This window comes from Notamacropus eugenii, chromosome 5 (assembly GCF_028372415.1).
Source record: "Notamacropus eugenii isolate mMacEug1 chromosome 5, mMacEug1.pri_v2, whole genome shotgun sequence".
NCBI lineage: Eukaryota > Metazoa > Chordata > Mammalia > Diprotodontia > Macropodidae > Notamacropus > Notamacropus eugenii.
Window position 1 is genome coordinate 184,104,901 of NC_092876.1, and position 21,011 is coordinate 184,125,911.

At 43.5% G+C, this 21,011-nt stretch overlaps 1 protein-coding gene across 8 annotated transcripts in view; it reads right to left on the reverse strand.

Annotated features, from left to right (window-relative positions):
• Positions 1 to 1,196: 1,196 nt before the first annotated feature.
• The window catches only part of IGSF9B (immunoglobulin superfamily member 9B), a 79,688-nt gene continuing 59,873 nt past the window's right edge, over positions 1,197 to 21,011 (reverse strand). For 5 of the 8 annotated variants that reach the window (XR_011967550.1, XR_011967552.1, XR_011967549.1 and 2 more), the window contains 2 exons: positions 18,246 to 18,367; positions 13,008 to 13,395 (listed from right to left, as the gene is read on the reverse strand). Coding sequence is in view for 3 of the 8 variants with exons in the window: in XM_072611625.1 (XP_072467726.1) it covers positions 13,187 to 13,395; positions 18,246 to 18,367 (331 nt within the window). In the remaining 5 variants the exon portion in view is untranslated. Of the gene's footprint in view, positions 3,654 to 13,007; positions 13,396 to 18,245; positions 18,368 to 21,011 lie in introns of those variants that run through there. The other 3 variants (XM_072611626.1, XM_072611624.1, XR_011967551.1) reach the window with 2 other exon arrangements.

Genomic DNA, 21,011 nt, shown 5'->3' on the forward strand with positions numbered 1-21,011 from the left:
AACCAAAGGAGTTCCACCTGGATGGGGAAGCAAGTGGAATTTGCCCAGAGGCTAGAAAGGACAGCTGAGAACCACTATGTTATCTTTCCTTCCCTAGAAAGTTTTAAGAATGGGATAGGAGCTGTAAGGGTCTGGGATTGGGGGGAAAAATGGTTAGAATGAGCCCTAAAGTACACTCATTTCCAGGCCTGGAATTTTATGATTTGGTGGTTGGGAGTGTCTTTTATTGGAGTTTCTAGGGATAACCAGACTGGCTGTTCCCAGTCCACCTTCATTCCCATATGGAGGGGGGAAAGTCAGGGGAATTAGGAGGACTACACTTTCATGTTCTCCCCACTCCAACCCCCAAAACTGAGGCCACTCCTTCAGGCCCACAATAAGTCAACTAGCACCCTTGGGGTAACACACACACACACATACACACACACACACACACATACACACACACACACACATACACACACACACACACACACACACATACACACACACACACACACACACATACACACACACACACACACACACACACACACACACACACACACACACACACACACACACACACACACACACACACACACACACACACCCCTTTCACATCCAACCCCAGGAGCACAATACTCCTCTGTCAACACCACCTGCTCCCTTATCCAGGGATGGCTCCCCTTGGCCGGCCCCACAGGTTCCCCAAGTCCTGATCCCAGGCTGGGCATAGCTGGCATTCCCAGGCTTTTGAGAAGGGGTAACAGGAGAGCAAGGATCTTGATAGAGACAGGTTATACAGAGCGCGGAATAAGTTCATATAAGGCTTTGGTACAGCACCGAGTTCGTGTTCTGGTAGTTTGTATTTCTAAGTTTGTTTTACAGAAGAAAAAAAAAAGCTTACTGAAAAAATAGTGGTTTCTTTTTTTTTTCAATTTACTTTTGAGTTACATACCTGAAGTTCAAAAGTTAACCCTCTAGTTGCCATTCAGACTCACATTTTATGGTGTTCTGCTGTGTGCGGCTGTGCAATTTGTTGGTTTGTATCTTTAAATTTTAATCAACGTGCACCACTCAGCAACCAATACCATGAAGTCAGCCACCCATTGCAACTAATTTGACCCCACCCCCCACCCCAAAAAAGAGAAACAACAAAAGCCCTTCCCCATTCCCTCCCTGTCCTCCCTCCCTCCCTCCTTCCCACTCCCTCATCTCCCACCCTATTCCCAGAAAAAGAAAAAAGACAAAATACGACAAGTTAAGGAGCCAGCAGAACGAGGGTGATTCGATCCGGCTGGCCTCTTCGGAAACAGCACCATAAAGCACCCTAGCGCAGTACATTGTAATACTAGACATTCAAGAAATGGAAACGAGGTTTAAATGGTCTTCACAAGAGAGCCATCTGGCATTGATGGATAGTGACCCCCCCTAAAATAATTCAAAGAAGAAAAGGAAGAGCTAGAGATGAGAGAGGCAGAGACAGAGAGATCCCAAGATGAAAAAGAATATCACCCAGACTCCCCAAACTCATCAGAAGAGGAGTAGAAAGGATGTGAATGGCTGCTGCGCCCGAGGTACAGAAGGTTCTAAGGGGTCTCAGGAGAAGGTGGCATTTCGGTGACCCTCCTGCTTCTTCCTCTCTGACTTTGTGTGTCTACAGACTGTAGGGTGAAAAGAAAAGAAAAAGGACATTTTTTTTATTAAAAATGCCCAAAGGTCATGGGGTAAAAGGATTATAAGCTGAACAACAGAACTTTTCCCTACTGAAGAAAAGGAGTCAGCTAGGAAAGAGGGTGATGTTAGACAGTGACCTTCCAAACTAGTACCTATAGTAGAGGCATTTAGGACAAGAGTGTTGTTGATACAACCTCCCCATCACCCTTTGTCTGTGGCTTCCTACACAGAAATCAGAAGAATCATTCCCACAGAGGATTTCAGGTTGGCCTCCCATGTTGAAAGACATTAGTGACTGGAAATACTCTGCCCTACTCCAAACCAGACACTTCCAACTCCAGTGAAGCTGATAGTTCCAAGAATCAAGGTCATGTCTGTGGAGAATTCTCTCTGTCAGGCCCTGGGCAAGGGAGACAAGCAGGAAATGATGGAGGAGCGTACCCCCTCACCCTGGCTTGGGACTATTTGGCATCAAGAGGGTTAATTTTTTACAGGCAGAAAGTGTGCTTTGTAAAACAGTTTTCCATAGCCTTCTCCCAGCTCTTTTTATTTTTTCCTAAGAGAATAGCTTTGCTGAAAATCTGCCCCAAAGAGCAATGGAGAACCCTTTCTGCCCCAAACAAAAAGGAAGACCAAAGCAAGGCAGGAGAGGGGGGACAGAAACCCCCAGTCATTCCTCTTCAGCCAGGTCTTAAGGGTCCTAAACAGCAAAGACAAGTATACGATGGAGAAAACTCTACTTGTCCTAGCAAAGCAAAGCACCACAAACCCCTTACACTGAATAAGGGTGGGGTAATCCAACCCTGCTGACAATGTGGAAGATGGTCTCTGACACAGGGACTGCTCAGCAAGAACATGCCTGACCCTCTGAGTCCCCGTGTCTAGAAAGCTGGGAGACAGGAATCCTTGGGGTAGGCACCCGTCTGAATTACCCACTTTAGTCACCTTAAGTGTGAATGGGATGTGCTTGGAAGGATGGAGAAATGGGATAGCTGTGCTGGGTTTCCTTTCTTTCTTTTTCTGCTGCCATCTCCCATAAAGATGGCTCAGTGCCAGTGCCCAGGATGGCAGAGGCAGGGGATGGCAGGGGTTGAGGCCACTCTCCCTCTGAGATCTGCTTGTCAAGGACAAGGAGGGAATATCTTCCCTTAAATCATTGGCCTCAAACTGAAAGCTTCAAAAATGAGTTGTTGAGGATTGAGAGGAGGGACAGAATTAGGAATTCCTCTATCTCTGTGGACATGTGGCTTAGCAGGGTCCTTACAGAGAGAGATTCATCTTGTGAACCTCCTGGGATCCTAATGATTGGAAGTCCTAGAAAGGGAATGGGAGCAAGGAAATGGAAAATCTCTCTCCCCAGGAGTACAAGCAGCAATAGTGAGTAGTATAAGAAGGAAAACCATAAAAAGTCCTCTGGCACTCTGGCCCCCACTTTTGTTTGGGGATTTCTACTTGGTGGGCTAGATCACCTAGTCCTAAAGTCCCTGATCACCTATGAAGTGATCTGGTTCCTTTCAAAACCTTTTCCCTGGGAACCTTTTCTGGTAATCCATGCCTGTTCTCATTTGACTTCATGAGAAGGCCTAACAAAGACTTTCTTGCTGCACACACTACTAACATCCCCTTTGCTCCCATATGGGCAAGGCCCACTGGGCTCCAAAGGTCAACTTAAGGTTCTCTCTGGGCAGCCAAACTAACAAAACCCGGGGAGAAGTGCTCCAGGAATTCAAGGATTCAAAAGTCAAATTCAGTCTCTACACTCACCTGTTCTTCAAATAATTCCCAGCAAAGTTTGCAAAAGGCCCTTTCAGGGAACTGAGGCATTCTGCCTCCCCTTCTCCTCCAACAGCCCAACACAGGAGCTCCTGTAGAGCAGCCCATTTGGATCTGGGGATTAATATTGCTTTTTCTAGGTGATGGACAGGAGCAAAAGCAAAATGCCCTACCTCTCTGTAAAATCAGACCCAGTGCCAGACATATATCAAACTGATCTCCTAGAAAGTGAAAAAAGAAGACACAAATGTTGAGGTTACAAGGTATAAGATCCTTGCAGTGGAGGTCTTAAGTTTCCAGGGAAACTTCTACTCACCCAACAAAAGGTTTTCTACTAAACTGCAGGAGGGGCCCATTTTATATCAAATTCTCTACATCTAGCACACAATTCAGTACTCTGGCTTCTACAAAAGCCCATACCCTGGGCACCCACCCACTTCTCCCATTGCTCCCCAATTCCCACCCCCCATCCCATTTCCCCACTTCACTCAATGCCCCCAGGGCTGTGCCATTCCATTTCAAACTGCATTTTGCTTTGCAACTAAAGAATAACAACAATTGGAAAAATATTATATATATATATATAATTTTATATTTATATTCATACTAGATACCAGATTCCACTGGTTCTAAGAACCTGAAGCATTGCAAAGCCAGGGTCTCTTTTCTCCTGGCACTGCTGATAGTACCACCTGGATCCATGCCCATGGCCTCTTGGCCTCTCAGCCTCTCAATGGTTATTTAAGCAAAGATGTCATAATAGAAGACAGGTATTACTTTGGGTCACCACTAGCTTTCTAGCTTTTCCTGGTCTTATCATCTCTAGCACTCTCATGGTTGAACCGGACACTTTTAAGATGACTAGAGGCCTGGCCAGAGCATTGTAGAGAACTGCTCCCAAAGCATCCCCTCCTGGCAGCTCTTTCCCATGGTGCCTTCCCCTGGTGTCATCTGTTATGTGATTGGGCAGAGAGAACCCAGGTCACAATTCCCACATACATCAAGAGAAGTCATGTGGGAACTGAAATCAGACCCCGAGGCTCCCTTTCTCTCATTTCTCTCCACCCTCTTTGCAAGCATCCGAGAGGTTTCTCCTTTTGTTCAGTTTTCCTTTTCTGTATTTCTGACAGACCCGAGCAACTGGGAAAATTAAGGGAGGGGGATAGGGAGTAAGGAGCAAGGAAAAGGAGAGAGGTGGCATTAGGAAGTGAGCAAGGATCCCAGACTACCTGGACTAGGTGGTTGTGTTTGAAGCATCTCAAAGCACAGGTACAAAAATAAAGCGAACTATGACTTCATATATATGTATAGAGATAGATATAGAGATAAGATAGATAGTCTTTATATAGGTTTCATATATATATTATATTTATGTACGTATAATATATATATGAATGCAGAGGTGGAGGACTCTGAATGCAGCTCAAGAAAAACTTTCCTCCCGCTCCTCTTGTCCTGCTCTAATCTATGCCCTCCCACACTCCACCCCTCCCAAATGGAGCACTTGCTGGCAGCCTACTTGATACTGCTGTTACATCTTCTCATTGTGCCCTATCCCACCCACCCCGCCCTTACATAAGTTCCCCTCTCTCTTTAAAATAGAACAAATTATATATTTATATAATTTTATGTACAATCTTCATAAAAATACATTGAAGATGGAAGATTTTCTCTGTAATCCTCCTGCCAAAGCAAAAATTGTCTGGCTGGGAATCAACAGGAGGGAGGGTATCTTATGCCTGACATTTCTCAGGAAAAATGGGAATGGGGAACTGGGAGCTTGGCTCCCCTTAGGGGCAAATTCAAAATCTTGCCTGCCATATCTCCATGTTCATGTTTCTCTCTCTCTCTCTCTCTCTCTCTCTCTCTCTCTCTCTCTCTTTTTCTCTCTTTCCTCTCACACACATACACACACACACACACACACACACACACACACACACACATTCACATAAGTAGACTTCCTGAAACTGGGAGAGAAGCATATAAAGTAGACCTCAGGCAGAGAGATCCAGGACTTCTGCCTGCTCCTAAACCCCAAAGAGAAAAGGCAACCCTTGAATGTCTACAGAAGTGGATGGAGGTTGTGTAGCCCCTGGAAAAAGGGGAGGGATTTTTTTTTTACTCCCCACACTCAGATAGTATCCAGCTATCTACTGATAGACCTCCCCAAGTCACTTGCATGGAGCAGGCTCAATAAATATTTGTTGATTAGCAGTTTACTCACCCAGGATTGCCAGGTGACCCATAGAGACGTTTATTTCCAGTGGAAATGACCTCTCACATGTACCCTAAGGTAAAAGGAAGCTAAGCCCCCAAGCCATCATACTAGATATGAAAGTGCAAGGAAGCATCTGTCCCGTCCACTTACTTATGTGAAAACATCACCAGAAAGCATGCTTGCAACATCTCTAAGGCTGAATAACTCAAATCCCCCCAACCCCAAACCAACCCACCACCCCTCCCCGATTCCCCTTCCCCACCCCGATACCATCCAAACCATGCACAAATTCAGAACCCCTGAAGTCAAGAAGAAATAGGGGGTGGGGAAGAAGAAAAAAGGGAGGAGAAGGTTGCCTCTTTCCTTAACCAAATCCAGGACAACCAAGGATACTAGGAGGAAGGGGAAGAAGGGTGTACCTCAAAGACCAGGAAGCTCAACAAGTTGCACTAATAACCATGAGGGAGCATGAGGTAGACATAAGTTGAAGAGCCAAGGAGATGGGAACTGAGCCCACACCACCCCTTCACTTCATTTCCTCTTCCTTTCCCAGACAGATGGTCCAAAGCAAGGAACTACTCCCCTTAATCCTATTCAGAGCCCTGGCTTACTGTGGGTCCATACTAGAAAGCAATGCCAAATATTAAACTAAGTGGATTTCAACTCACTTCCTATTAATGGTTTGCACAGTGTTCTGTAATGCCTATGGCCCTGACTCTGCTGCCTATGAAGCATGATAAGTCACTAACACTATTTTTCAGTATGTAGCAATTTCTCCTCCCCCTAGAGAAAGTCTTCTCATAAAACCCCTGGGAAATTAAGGGGGTACATTTCAGTTTACACTGGAAATAACCTCCATCAGCTCCAAATGGAGTTCACTGCCATAATCCCACTCCTCCATAATCCAACACCTTTACCTACATTTGCTAAGATCCCTTTGCAAGAATCAAAGTTAGGGTTCAGTAGCAAGGGGCTAGTTTATCTGAGGAAAGGAATGGCCACAGAGATCTGGGACAACAAGGAAGAGACAATGTAAAAGTTGGACCTAGGCCTCAGCTTTATTTCTGGATTTCTTCCTAAGCAGAAAAGTTCATAATTCTACCTCAACACTGAGGAGGAGGTAGAATTAGGACACATGCGGGGAAAGGAGGGTCTGTCACTGGGCTGGGATCTCAGACTTAAGGCCACTTTCAGTCGACCCTGCCTTACTACCCAGAGGAATGACTATCAGTGACTGTCCAGAAAGGGGAAAGTGAGGGCAGGAGCCCCAAGCTCAAGGTCAAGGAGGAGTTTCTTGGTCTGAAGCAAGATGTCTGCTCCTTAAGATGAGAGAATAGTGATTATGGGATAGGAAGACCCAGACCCAGCCCCTGTCCCAAGACTCCCCTGACACCTCACAAATACCATAGGATGTTCCTTTGCCAATAGGACAACAGAAAAAGACTATCTGGACATTTCTCCTTAAAAAATGGTCACAGGGAGCTTATCTCACCAGTGACTGACTAGTGATGGAAAGAGGAAAGGACAGTCTTTCATATCAAAGCCTAAGTAGCCCTAGCAGAAATATAGATAAAGTGAGTCTACACTCCAAAGGGAATCTCCAAGGAGAAGTCTCTAGCTTAAACATTTTGCATTGGAGCTTAATCTCATAGCAATAGGTCTCAAAATAAGAAAAACCTCTATTGCCCAAAACGCAAGCTGTCCCTCAGTTTTCCTTCAACCACAGTCTCATCCTTCAATCAGAATGGTTGAAGGTTCCAAGAACCAGTTCTCCTATCTTCAGGATGATTACTCCCAATCCTTTTGCATTTCCCTAGATGGTCAAAGTTCTAGGACACTAAACTCTTGCTCCTTTTAGGAAGACTGATAGGGCATCTGAAAATGTCTGAAGTAGAATGACAGTCCCTTATTCCCTTCACCCTCCACCCCATCTTCTAGTCGCAGCCTCTTTTCCATATCTCAAAATATCCTCTGCCCCACACCTCTTAGCTTTCCATGTTCCAATGTATTCTTTGCAACTGAATTTTATTCCCTCCCTATGTCCCAGCTCCTAATGCCACTTGGATCCCCCCATCTAGGATTGGTCCTTAGATACAACCTGGACCCCCTTCCCAAGGGTAACTGGCCCTATTACCAACATGACTCTAGTTCTCAATCCAATACCATTTCCCGTTTTCTACAGAAGCACAAGGGCTGAGCTGGACCTAGGAATACTGATGTGTGGAACCCCTTATCTCCAGATGGAATTATGAGAAGCTGTCTTAAAAAGGGATCTTTCTAGCTCCTTACAACTCCCCAACAATCTCCCTTCCTGTTCCTTAGTTTCTAAATAGCTCTTCCTGGGACTTCCCCAAAGCTCCTTTACATGCAAATAGTTCTCAAGCCATGACAAATTGATAGCTCTTCTTCTACTATGTTTCTCCACAGATTTACTGAACATCTTATGTACAGTTCCTCTCCCACCCCTATCCACCCTACCCTACCCCACCCTAAAAAGCTCTTCCTAAAAAAACCAGAAGGAATTTGCCCCCAATCAGGAGAACAAACCTCAGCCTCGGGTTTAAATCCTGGGAGGAGTTAAGAATCTTAAATTGCTACCTCCTGCATTCATTCCCTCCTTTTGAGAAGCCACTGCTTTGAACATATGTACTGATACCCAAAACTCTGAAACTCCCCACCCTTTGTCCCCTAAACAGGAAGAGAGTTAAGAGACAGCACATGAACACATGTTAGAGGATACCAAATTGAAAATATCAACACAGGATGGAGGAAAGGGAAACACCCAAAATCATCCACCAGTCTTCCTATAGTAAAACTGTCCTATCCTTCCCAAACCACACCCATGGGACTATCCTCTCCTCAATGCAGGAGGGGCAATAACCCAGTTAACTTACTGGAATCAAGGCATTCCTCAGTTAACGAAATGGTGTCTCAGTACTCAAAGTCCTACCTTTGAGGTCAATGTTCTAGCACCCATGTGGAGCATAGAGTCATGTTCCCTTGCCACAGGACCCCAAGGCCTTATGTCCAACCTCATCTGGTAATTAGAAAATGAAGAGCAAGGCTGAGATGCTATTGGTTTTTGCCACCTCCTTCCTCAAATGCTATTTCCTATCCTTAAACATAAGGGGGTTCAGATCTACTCTCCTGTGCTTCCTGCTTTGGGATTCCTTGAGAACCATTTTATTTTTTCCCTAGCTTCAATCTTCTTCAACAATAAAGTTGTGACAATGGAAGTTAGGGGTATTATTTTAAAAAAAGAAAGGAGAAAGATCAATGTTTGGAACTAAAGAAGGACTGCCCCCAAAGCAGCTTCTACCCTGCAAGACAATCAGTAAGATCCTCCAAGATGGTAGCCAGGGGTTTTGTATCTCAAGTAGAATAAGATTTTGGATAAAATAGAGCAGAATTTTGGATATCTTGGGAAGTCTAATGCTACTTTAATTGTTCAGGAACAAAGAAAAAGAAATGAAAGAAGGTTTGGAGATAGACGTGCTCATACATGAATACACACACACACACACACACACACACACACACACACACACACACACATACCCCAACTAAAAATGTCAGCAAAATCTCCACTCTGCATCACACCAGGTGAAAGCATCCTTGCCTAGTCACTCCAGTTCAGACCCTTGAAGGAAGACCTAAAGTTACCTGCTCTCAAGGAAACTCTCCAAAGAGGGAAACCATTCCCACTCTATAAAACTCTCTTCACCTAGGAAGGTGGCACAGGTTGACCCTGTATGTTTTGCCTGGTCATGGAGATATTAAAGCACAGAAGAAATCTAGCAGCTGGCACACAACAACATTCAACCCTGTCTGGCCTGATGTGCTAAGAAGGAAGAAGAGATAGTATCAGCACCTGTGTAAGGCCAAGCTTTCCTCAAAAGAGCATGATGAACAGATTTGTATGTGTATGTGTACGTGCACATGTGTGTTAATGCACAAATAACTCCCTGCCAAAAAAAAACAAAGCCCACAGGCTCATTTAAGAGGTCCAACATCATGAAGCATTCATTTCCTCTACCCCAAATCATACCTAAGAATACCAAAGCCTTCTAAATCAATTATTTTTCTGCTTAAAAAAACAAAAAAACCAAGATCACCTCAAGAGATCCCAATGGAAACTGGTACTCAGCAACTTGTCAAGTGACTGTTCACCATTCCTCTCCCAGTGATTCCCGGGGCTCTGCTTGATTCATCCTGACAAGGGAGCCCAACAAAGCCTCAAGGATTCTTCAGCCCCACGCCAGGCCTGCAGCCAAGCAAGATGATGCCACACAGCAGCAGAAAGTCATAGACTCCCAAAGGGATCAGCCCCAGCTCAGTGAGCCTAACTACATCATTCAGATTCTCCCCAGGGTCCTCTTCAGCCCTACAGTCCAAAGACACCTGTAGCTTCTTAGCTACAAACACCCCTGCCACTACCTTTTCTAGAAGACAGCAACAAGGTATAATAGAAATCAAAAACTGCCGGAGTCAACACACTTCCCAATCAGAAAGGGACCCTTTGCTAGCACAGTGCAAGAAATATGCTTCTGATATACTAGGGGCACAGTAGGGTCTTGGCAGATCCACTACTGGTTTCTACAGGAGGCTTCCCTGCAGCAGAGTCTTAGCAGTGTATCTAAGGATGGTCTGCTCCTTGCCAACCATGCCAGAAGAGGGAGGGAGGGAGGGAGGGAGGGGGAGAGAGAGAAAGAGAGAGAGAGACAGAGACAGAGACAGAGACAGAGAGAGAAAGAGAGAGAGAGAGACCATCTTTGAGAGATATTCAGCTGACCCCCAGGATCTGGAGTTTACAGGATAGATTGATTCATCCCTCAGGTTTCTTAACTTTCCCCATTCACCTAAGTTTCCTGTCACTTGCTTGTTCTTTCCCATATTACTTCTCCCTTGGGCCCAGTTTTAATGCCTTCCTTTCCTTGGATGGCTTTGTTGTTCAGAATCTAATTGACTTTTTTTGAAATTTAAAAAAAAAGTGACCAGGAAGTTTTGATGTCATTGCTATTGATGTTCTGGGGCCAAGGGTCCAAGTTTGTGGAAGGATAATCTAGGCTTCCTACCCCTAGAAAACTGTGTACAGGCAGAATGCCAGTAGAGGCTTCACCCAACCTTAACCTTAACTAAGACACGATGCTATTCCTGCTCCTTAATGCATCAGTGACACTCACGTCCTGAGATCACCCAGTACGGATACTAAAATGAAGGACACAGTATGGCACAGTGGCAGAGGTGCAACTGCCTCAAGACACAAGACACAGGGTCACCCAGTTTTCTCTCCTCTGCTTTCCCTAGGACCTACCTGGGAAAGACCAGCTACCCTGACAGCCAGGGACAGAAAGGATTTGGATGAAACAAGATGGAAGCATCATCCAGAATCCCAGTTGCCAAACAAAAATACAAGTGTCTCCGACAGTGGAGACCCGAAATAGCCAGAGTGAGAGAACATTACATTCTCCCCATCCCTTTCATTCCAGGCTTGTCTTGGTTAGAAATGAGTTGTGGTAGCTTGAATTTCTTCAACTGAACCCCACCCAGAGGCGAGGTTGTTCCCTGGCTCACTGGGCTGGGAAACAGAAGCACCAGGGGCCTGTCCCAATGATGGGGACACATATTCCCCTCCAATTTAAAAGCCCCAGGGCAGATAGAACTGCCCAGGTCTGGGAAGACCAGTCCAGATGGACAGGGTCATGCTCTAGGGCGCAGCTATTGGCAACTGTCATCTAACCAGGTAGAATGGGACCTGGTACTTTTACTGCTCCAGAACTTGGCATCCAAGTAGGAGTCAGAGGAGAAGCTGGGACCCTAAAATGCACCAAGACAACAGCACCAAGAAAATGCCTGGTGGTCTTTCTGTGAAGGCAGGATAACGATCTCTTTCACTGCCAAAGGAGAGAGAAATAACCCCACCACCATCCACCTTCACCACCATCAGGGCATTCTGTCTTATTCTTGGCTAGCAGCTTACCATTTTGGAAGTGATACACTGTAAGCAACCCCAAGATGCCACAAAAACTACCAGAAATTAACAGTCTGGACAGACAATATTTTGGCAAAAGGTAAATCAGAGAACATGTTCCTCCCTAGGGCTAGGATGGCCAGGGTCCAGCTCCAGTAGAAAAGAATTAAGATGGGGGGAAGTCAGTGACTCATCCCACCCCACTGAAAACCAAGAAACCTCAAGCCTTCAGGGAATCACCTGATGTTATTCCATCAGAGCCAGAGGTTGGGGAGGAAGTTTTACCACGAGGCAGAGGAAGATCATTGGGTGCACACTTGGAAGTGCTGCACGAGTGGAGATCAGTCAGTTTGGGGTTTTTTATCTCCCACAGGAGGGGAGAAAGAATCCTACCAGCTGGTCTGAAGTAGCACTTGGCAGGGTGCTGCCATGCTGGAAACAGGATATAAATAGAGCTGAGGCAACCTGGCACTCAGCACAGTTGACAGGCTGTCGAGCAAGGGACCCCTTCAGCCACAGGGTTCAAAGCCCTGGAATGACCAAGGAGGGAGTGAAGAATGAGATGGAGTTTGTACCCAGGGGCCTTCCTGCCTGAGCCTCAGGAGCCTTGGCTGGACTGTGGGTGGAAGGAAGATGCCAGCCAGGCCCCCTGCCATAACTTATTTCCTTTATCTAGGGGCTAGGAAAAGTAGTAAGGGAGGAAGTGGGGATGATGGTTGGCAAACATAGCAATGGTCCATACTTCCCCTGCATGAGAGAAAGTAGCAAAGATGAATGGGCTATTCTGCCAGGAACGTGTGGATTTCATTGAAAGGAGGAATAATCCTGAGACAGACAGTGGGGCACCCCATTAACCCCCATGCTCATCCTACCCACAAATACCCAGTTGTCTGCTGTCTTTCCTCTTTATTCTCCCTTAGTATACCACAGAAAAGTAATGTAGCACTTAAATCTGCATGACCCACCAATCTGAACATATATATACATATACATACAGAAACACACACATATAGATATGTATCTGTATCTATACATATGTAAGCTTGAGAGTGGGGAGCAATGGGAAACCCATCCATCTTCCAGGATGTGAAAAACTGAAAAACAGGAAGAGAGAAATACAGACATTTGGCTTCCTCTTCTTCCTTAACCCTCCCAAAGGTAGCTGGAGGAGGTGAGAAAAATCTATCTAGGGAGCTCTTTCCCTGCTCTCAAATGACTTCCCACCACCCTCCACTTACAGCCTATACTTCCTTCCCTCTGCCCTGTGAGTGAGGCCAACTGGCCAAGGGACTGAGGATCGTTCCTAAAGACTATTCCAAAAGGAGAAGAAGAAGGAAATGGTCCAGATTGAAGTAAAGATTTACACAATTCCCACAACAAAAATTCAAGGCAAGCCATTTACTGATGGAAGAAGCAAATTTACCCCCATGCCATATCAGTCAAACCCACTCTATCCACCCCCCACCCCCCATATATATTTCTTAAAAATCACTTTCTCCCCTCTGCTCCCCAACCCCCTAACCAATTTTCTTGCCCTTAGAACCTTTACAGTTGGCGCTAAGCTACAGCAAGGTGGCATGGCCTGAGTCATCATGATCCACACTGTTGAGAATGGCTGTCTGGTCCTCAGCAAGTTGGCGATGACATAGGTCTGAGAGGCGGGCAAAGGGATCAGGGCGAGAGTGTCTCTTCTTCTTTCGGAGGCAGACAGCTTCGTCGGGCCACAGTACCTGAGAGTTAGGAAGTTGCTGAACCTGGGAAGCAGAACCGTCTGGGGAGGAGAGGAAAACAAAACACAGAAGCATGGTTGGTAGAGAGGTGGGAGGTAATATTACATACTGTAATTCAGGGCTTTTCTTCCCTGACTCAGACAACCAGTAATTCTACCCCTCTAATACAAGCAAGATTATATGAAAATATAGGGAACGTTTTCCCCAGTTTACAGTCTCTGTGAATCCAGGTGACAAGAATATTTGAAGCAATCAATTCTACACCTAGAAGGAATATAAGCATCTTGAATCAGCAATTTCATAGAAGCCAATTCTGGTATGACTCATATCAACCTTAGGAACTAAGCATTTGATTGGACACATGTGATACTGATTTTTTACCCCAAATCCATGAATCATAAGCACCACAAAGCTTATGGTGGAACTTAAGTTATTTAGGCAAACTCCCTAAATCTTTTCACTATGTTGCTCTATGAATCACAGAAGTATGGAATCTTACAACTAAAAAGAAATCTGAAAGATTATCGAGTACACTTGTGACCTATGAACCATTAATTAATGCCCTCTACAAAATTCCTAACAAATGGTTGTTCAGCCTATTAGACCACAAACTACAGGAAGGCAGTTGTTGTATCTAAGAGTCTTGTTGTATCTAACTCAGCACCTGGCACAATGCTCTTCACTACCTGTTAAGTTGTACTAAGTCCAGCTTCCATGTTAACACTGCCAGAGGCAGGGAACTCATAGCCCTATATAAAGCTGCTGATTTCATTTCTGGACAGCTTTAATTGTTAGAAAGTTCTTTGTTTTGAACAGCCAAAATCTACATCCTTATAACATAACCTTTGGTTCTAGTTCTCTGGGATCAAGCAGATTAAATCTTTAAAAAAACTAATAGTGTTTTATTTTTTTCCAATTACATGTAAATACAATTTTCAATATTCATTTTTTGAAAGATTTCGAGTTCCAAATTTTTCTCCCTTCCTCCTTCCCTTTTTCCCATCTCTAAGACAGCAAGCAATCTAATACAGATTATACATGTGCAATCATGTAAAACATATTTCCACATTAGTCATGTTATAAAAGAAGAATCAGAACAAAAGAGGGAAAAAAAGAGTAGAAAAAATATTGAAAATGGTGTGCTTCAACCTGCATTCAGACTCCATCAATTCTCCAAATGTGAACAGTATTTTCCATCATGGCTCTTTTAGAATTATCTTGGATCATTATGTTGTTGAGAAGGGCTGTGAATCATAGTTGATCATTGTACAATGTTACTGGGTTTGGTGTTGGTTTGGTTTTTAGCATTTTATTTTTAGTATTTATTTAGTATTTAGTATTTTATTTACATGTAAAAACAGTCTTTCACATTTGTTTTTAAAACTTTGAGTTCCAAATTTTCTCCCTTCCTCCCTCTCCCACTGAGAAGGCAAGCAATTTGATATGTTGTACAATGTTACTGTTACTATTACTGGTTCTACTCACTTCACTTAGCAGCAATTCATATAAGTCCAGGTTTTTCTGAAATCCACCACACAGATTAAATCTAATTGTTCTTCTCTATGACAACCCCTCAAATATCTGAACAATGTAATCATGTGTCCCCCTCAAAACTTTTCTTCTCCAATCTAACTATTCCCATTGCCTTCAAGTAATCCTCAATACATGAAATTGAGTCCCATAATCACACTGGGATATCAATGGGATTTTTTACTTCCCCTTTCTGAACCTCATCTGTAGAATGAGTGTGAGTATACTGCAGGAAACCTATGTGAAAGAGAATTAGCCACAGACTCTTCAAGACAGATGATTCGCCTGAAGACTGCTTGGTTTATCACCTTCAGTCAAATGAGTACTTTGCCTAACCCATTCCAGAGCTCTAAATGAATGAGTGTTTCAAGTTCCAATGCAGGGATTCTAAACCTTTTTGTGTCAGGACCCTTTGGGAAGTCTAATAAAGACTACAGACACCTTTTCAGAAAAAAAAATTGCTTTTTAAATGAATAAAATACAGAAGACTTTAAGAGAAACAAAACATACTAAAATTCAGTTCAGTTCAACAAACGTGCCTACTATGTGTCATGCATTGTGCTAAGTGCTGAGAATACTAAGAGGTAAAAGACAGTCTCTGCCCTTAAGGAGATTACAATCCAATAGGGGAGACAACATGCAAGCAAAACATAAACAAAGCAAGCTATCTACAGAAAAATAGGAAATTTTAAAAGAATTCAGAGGGGTTAGGGAAGGCTTCCTATAGAAAGTGAGTTTTTAGTTAAGACTTAAAGAAAGCCAGAGAAGGTATACAGTTATCAAAATATACTTTAAAAAAGCTCATGGACTCCAGGTTAAGAATCCCTAGTCTAAATAAATAGATACTGATTCACAGTCTTCCTTAGTAACTCATTTTAGTTTATCAAAAGTCACTGGAAAAATAAAAATGGATGGTAAATGTTAAAGGAGAATTTTTTAGAGTCTCAGGAGGTACCTAGACATGTTGATCTAAGGCTACACTTCTGATTACTTTTGACCTCTGTCTGGCATTCTTCATAAACATGGACCACAATCCAACAGGCATTAATGTCTGGGCTAAGGAGAAGACACCATGAAACACAGATGAGCAACCCCTTTTAAATGATATGAATAGGGAAAAGAGAAGTTGAATCTACCTTATAATATTCCCCCAAGGATCAAAAAGACTTGTATCAATTCCCATATTAACAGTAGAAGTATTGAAATGCTAGGAAAGGAAAGTACAGGGTAACTGTATCGACAAAACAAGGTCAGTTAGTCAATAAGCATTTTATGAAGTGTATTTCTAAGTTCAGGGAATACAGAAGGGGAAAAGACAGCCCTGTTCTCAGGAAGTTCACAGTCTAATGGGAAAAACAACATACAAACAAGCTACATACAGGATAGGCAAGAAATAATTACAAGAGAGAAGGCCCTGGAATTTATAGGGATTGGGGAAGTCTTCCAGTAGAAGGTGGGATTTTGACTGAGATTTGCAGGAAGTCAGGAGGCAGAGATGAGGAGGGAGAGTATTCCAAGCATGGGGAAGAGAGAGAGAAAATGCCCAAAGTCTAGGATGAGGGGAAACCTGGAAAACGTGGTTCTGAGGGAATTCACAGTGACATAATACCCTGGAGAAGATTTCTATGCAGACAGACTAGAGAGCGAAAAACAGAATCACAGAATTTGAGCATTGAAAGAGACCTCATGGAATTGTGAACCAATCCAACCATTCTGGAAAGCAATTTATAGCCTAACAGGATATTAAATCATGCACACCCTTTGGCCCAGCAATACCACTACTAGGTCTGTATCCCAAAGAGAGTCAAAAAAAGGAAAAGGAAAAGGACTTATATGTATAAAAATATTTATAGCAGTTCTTTTTGTAGTGGCAAAGTGGTGGAAACTGAGGGCATACCCATCAACTGGAGAGTGGCTGAATCAGTTGGGATATATGATTGTGATGAAATATTTGTACTATAAAAATGATGAGCAGGATGCTTTCAGAAAAACCCGGAGTTACACAAACTGATGCAAAGTAAAGTGAACAGAATGGTGTGTACACTAATAGTAATTTTGTACTATGATTAACTGTAAATGACCAGTACAATGGTCAGAGACAATTCTGAAGGACTTATAAAAAATGAAAAATGCTATCCACCTCCAGAGAAAGAACTGATGGAGTCTGAATGCAAATCAAAGCACACTTTTTTTACTTTCTTAATTTTTTCTTGGGTTTGGATTGTTGTAAGGGGCTGTTTTGTCTGTGTTTTCATTTACAACATGATTAATATGGAAATGTGTCTTACATGATTGTACATTTATAAACTATATTAAGTTGTTTACCTTCTCAAGAAGGGGAGAAAAGAGGGAGAGAGAGAATTTGGAATTCAAAATTAGAAAAAAAAATTAAAAATTGTTTTTACATATATATAGAAAAAATAAAAATATTTATTAAAAAGAAAGGAAGAAAGAAAGAAAAAATACCTCAATCACCATCTATCTAGTCTATTTCTAGGTGGTATAGCAGATAGAGGAGTAGCTAGGTGGCACAGTAGATAGAGTGCCAGCTCTGGAATCAGGAGGACCTGAGTCCTAATCCAGCCTCAGATAGTTAATAGCTATGTGACTCTGGGCAAGTCACTTAACCCAGTTTTCCTCAGTTTTCTCATTTCTAAAATAAGCTGGAGAAGAAAATGGCAAACCACTCAGTATCTTTGCCAAGAAAACCCGAAATGGGGATCACAAAGAGTCAGACAGGACTAAACAACAACAGCAAAAAAAGATAGAGCACTGGACTTGGATTCAGGAAGACTTGAGTTAAAATCCTACCAGACACTTACTAGCTGTATGACTCTGGACAGTCACTTCACTTCTGTTTGCCTCAGTTTCCCTACCTGTAAAACTGAGATGATAACAGCATCTATTTCACAGAGTTGATATGATCAAATGAAATAACTATGTAAAAGTGTTTTGTAAACCTGGAAGCACTATATAAATGCTAGTTATCATCATTATTATTTCTATTATTATTAATGCCTAAAAGGAATCTTCACTATAACACACCTGACAAGTAGTCATCTAGCCTTTGTTCAGACCCCCAAGGTGAAGGAAACCTCCACCTCTGAAGCTGTCCATTCCATCTTAGCTTTACTTATTAGGGAGTTTTTCCTGACATCTTAGCCTAAATGTGCCTTTTTTACAACTTCTATCCACCACTCCTGGTGCTGCCCACTGGTGCCAAACAGAATCCCTCCCTTCCACATGATAGCCTTTCAAAAATGTGAACATAGGTCTCTTAAACCCCTTAACTTTTTCTTTTCCAGGCTCAATACCCACAGAGATAGCAATTGAAAGAATAGAACTCTTCCCCACAACTCACCGGATCGCTTTTTAGATTTCGAGGAGCCCTTGGTTGACTTTTTGGGCTTCTTTATCCGTTGGTATTTCAGAGCTTCAAGCCTCTCAGGTGCAGCAGAATTCCCGGGTGCAGATGGATGTGTTCTGGAAGGGAGGAAAGACAGATAAATGCCGGTCAGCATGACTGACTTTTCCCTCAGGAAGTGAGCCTCTCAAGAGTGAAGTTGATTGGCTGTCCCATCTGGAAGCAGAGAGCAGTTCTTCGGAGGCTGAGTTCTCCTTGCTATCTCCTCGACTCCAGTCTTCCACTAAAAAGACCTCCCCACCACCACATCCATCTGCACCTCCTCCCTCCCTTCCTGTGCCTGAGGAAAGATGAGAATTCTGCAACAAGCGCCAGCTATTCCTGAACTCCAACTCCAGCAAGTTCCTGTGGAGAGAAATCAATCTGTGGGAGAACTGGAAGGTCCTGAAAAGTAGAAACCTTGGCTTTAGCACAATAAGCGCCCCTTCAGCACTGCCCATAAGCCGTGAGGGATGAAGGGTCAGAGAAGGAAGCAACTCTGTTGTCCAAAGTTCCTGGAATACCTGGGAGGAAAGTCCTCTAAGAGAAAAGGCAAGAGGTGCGGTGAAGTGGATGGCAGGTAACCCCAGCCCAGATGACTGGCATGCAGCACTGTGCTCCTCCTTCCCCCAGCCTCCAAAGAAGGGCAGCCCCAAGGCTAAGGGAGAGACATCACATCCAAAAGAAGTCACGGGCTTCCAAGACCCCATCCCACAAGGCTTCTTCACATCTATCTGACTTCAGGACAGAGGCAAGCAGCCAGAGGCAGAAACCATCTATCCAATGCCAACATTTCTCTGTAAATGGATCCCCTTAACCCTTTGCTGGCCATAGCTAAATGTCCACATTGAAGAGGGAAAAAGGTGAGAGTGAAGTATATAAACCAGAGGTCTCTGGAAGTCCTGTTCGTGACTCAGGGAGCTGGGTGAGGGAAAGGGATCAATAGTAACCACAAACAACAAAAACTAATATATATAGGGCTAGCGATACAACAACAAACTACAATAACTCACACACATAAAGGCTAACGATACAACAATAACTCACATAGGTAGAGCCAACAACAACAACAGCAGTTCACATATATAAGGGTTAACAATACGACAACAACTCACATAGGTAGGGTCTAACAGTACAGTAACATACAGCAGACAACTCACTTAATATAGCACTTGACGATTTTGCAAAGCTCTGTTCCTCACCACAACCCTCTAGGGTAGGAAGTGACCATATTATTGACCCCATCTAAAAGAAGAGGAAACTGACCTAAAAAAGTAAGTGACTAACCCAAGATCATATAGCTAATGACCACCTGGAAGCTAGATGAGTTGTATTAAATTGGGGGGGGGGGACAATTCTAGCTGCTTTGCTTAGAGGGAAGGTGTCCCTAGAGGAACTTAATGAATTCAATTCAATAAGTATTTATGAAGTACCTGGTACACACAAGGTCTTGGTGAGAATATACTGACCATAGCAAAACGACTGAGCTTACATTTCACTACTGTCTATGGGTCTGGTCTTTTTGTGTGTACAAGTTAATAGAGTCACTTTCTTGGGAGCTAGAAGGGACCTTCAGGGCTCCCTCATTTTACAGATGAGGAAACTGAGGCCTCGAGATGTTAAGTGACCCACCCAAGGTTCCAGAGCAGGGACTTGAATCCTGACCATCTGATGTCAAATCCACCCTTTTTTCCCCTGAACCACATAATATCTTCCTTGATAGCTACTTTCCTGAGTCAAGGCACAGCTACCTGGTCACCAAGAAGAGAACAGATACATGGTGGGCAGAGAATCACAGCACTAGAGGGTATTTTGGACAGTGCCTAGCTTCACTTTTATAGCTAAGAAAACTGAGGTCCAGATTACAGAAATATAGTAGCTAGCCCAACATACCTCAGTAAGTTTGTGACAAAGCTAGACCTAGAAATCAGATTTCCTACCACCGGTTCAAGGCTCTTTATGTTCCATCACAGTCAGGTTCCTAGCTATACCATACCTTGATGTCAGCTCTAATACCAATATCTAAGCATGTGGCATGTGTACACATGTACCCAATAAGCCCAGACATTCTATTAGAAGGAGGCAACTTTGTTTTGAGTTTCACTCCAAATATTCAATATTCCAATACACATAACACTTCCCCGCCTTTCACAAAGCTTTGACTAGGAGGAAGAAAGATGAGTCTGTGATCTCCCACAATAATGACCTGACGTCCAGCAGTTAGGTGGCAAAGTAGGTAGAGCTCTGGGTCTGGAGTCAGGAAGACCTCAGCTCAGATCTGGCCTCAGACATTTATCAGCTGTGTGACCCTGGGCAAGTTACAGAACCACTGTCTGTTTCAGCTTTCTCATCTGTAAAATGGAGATAATAATAGCACTAATCTCCTAAGGATGTTGTGAGGATCAGAAGAGATAATATGTGTAAAGTGCTGGGCACAGTGACTGGCACATAATAGGTGCTACAGAAATGTTAGTTATTATTATTGTTTTGGCTATTAACTCCGCAGCTCTGACTATTCACCCTACTACAATTCCAGCTCTTTCTTAGGGTAGTCCCTTTCAGTTCCCATACAGTTATATCTGAAAAGGGAATCAGGACATTTTAGAAGAGGTATAGGGGGATGGAGATAAACTGGATCCTAAACGTGGGCTCAGTGTCCATCCCCAATCCCACGTCAGCACTGCCTCTGAAGGAGGATTAGAAAGCCCTTCCCTTCCCACCTGT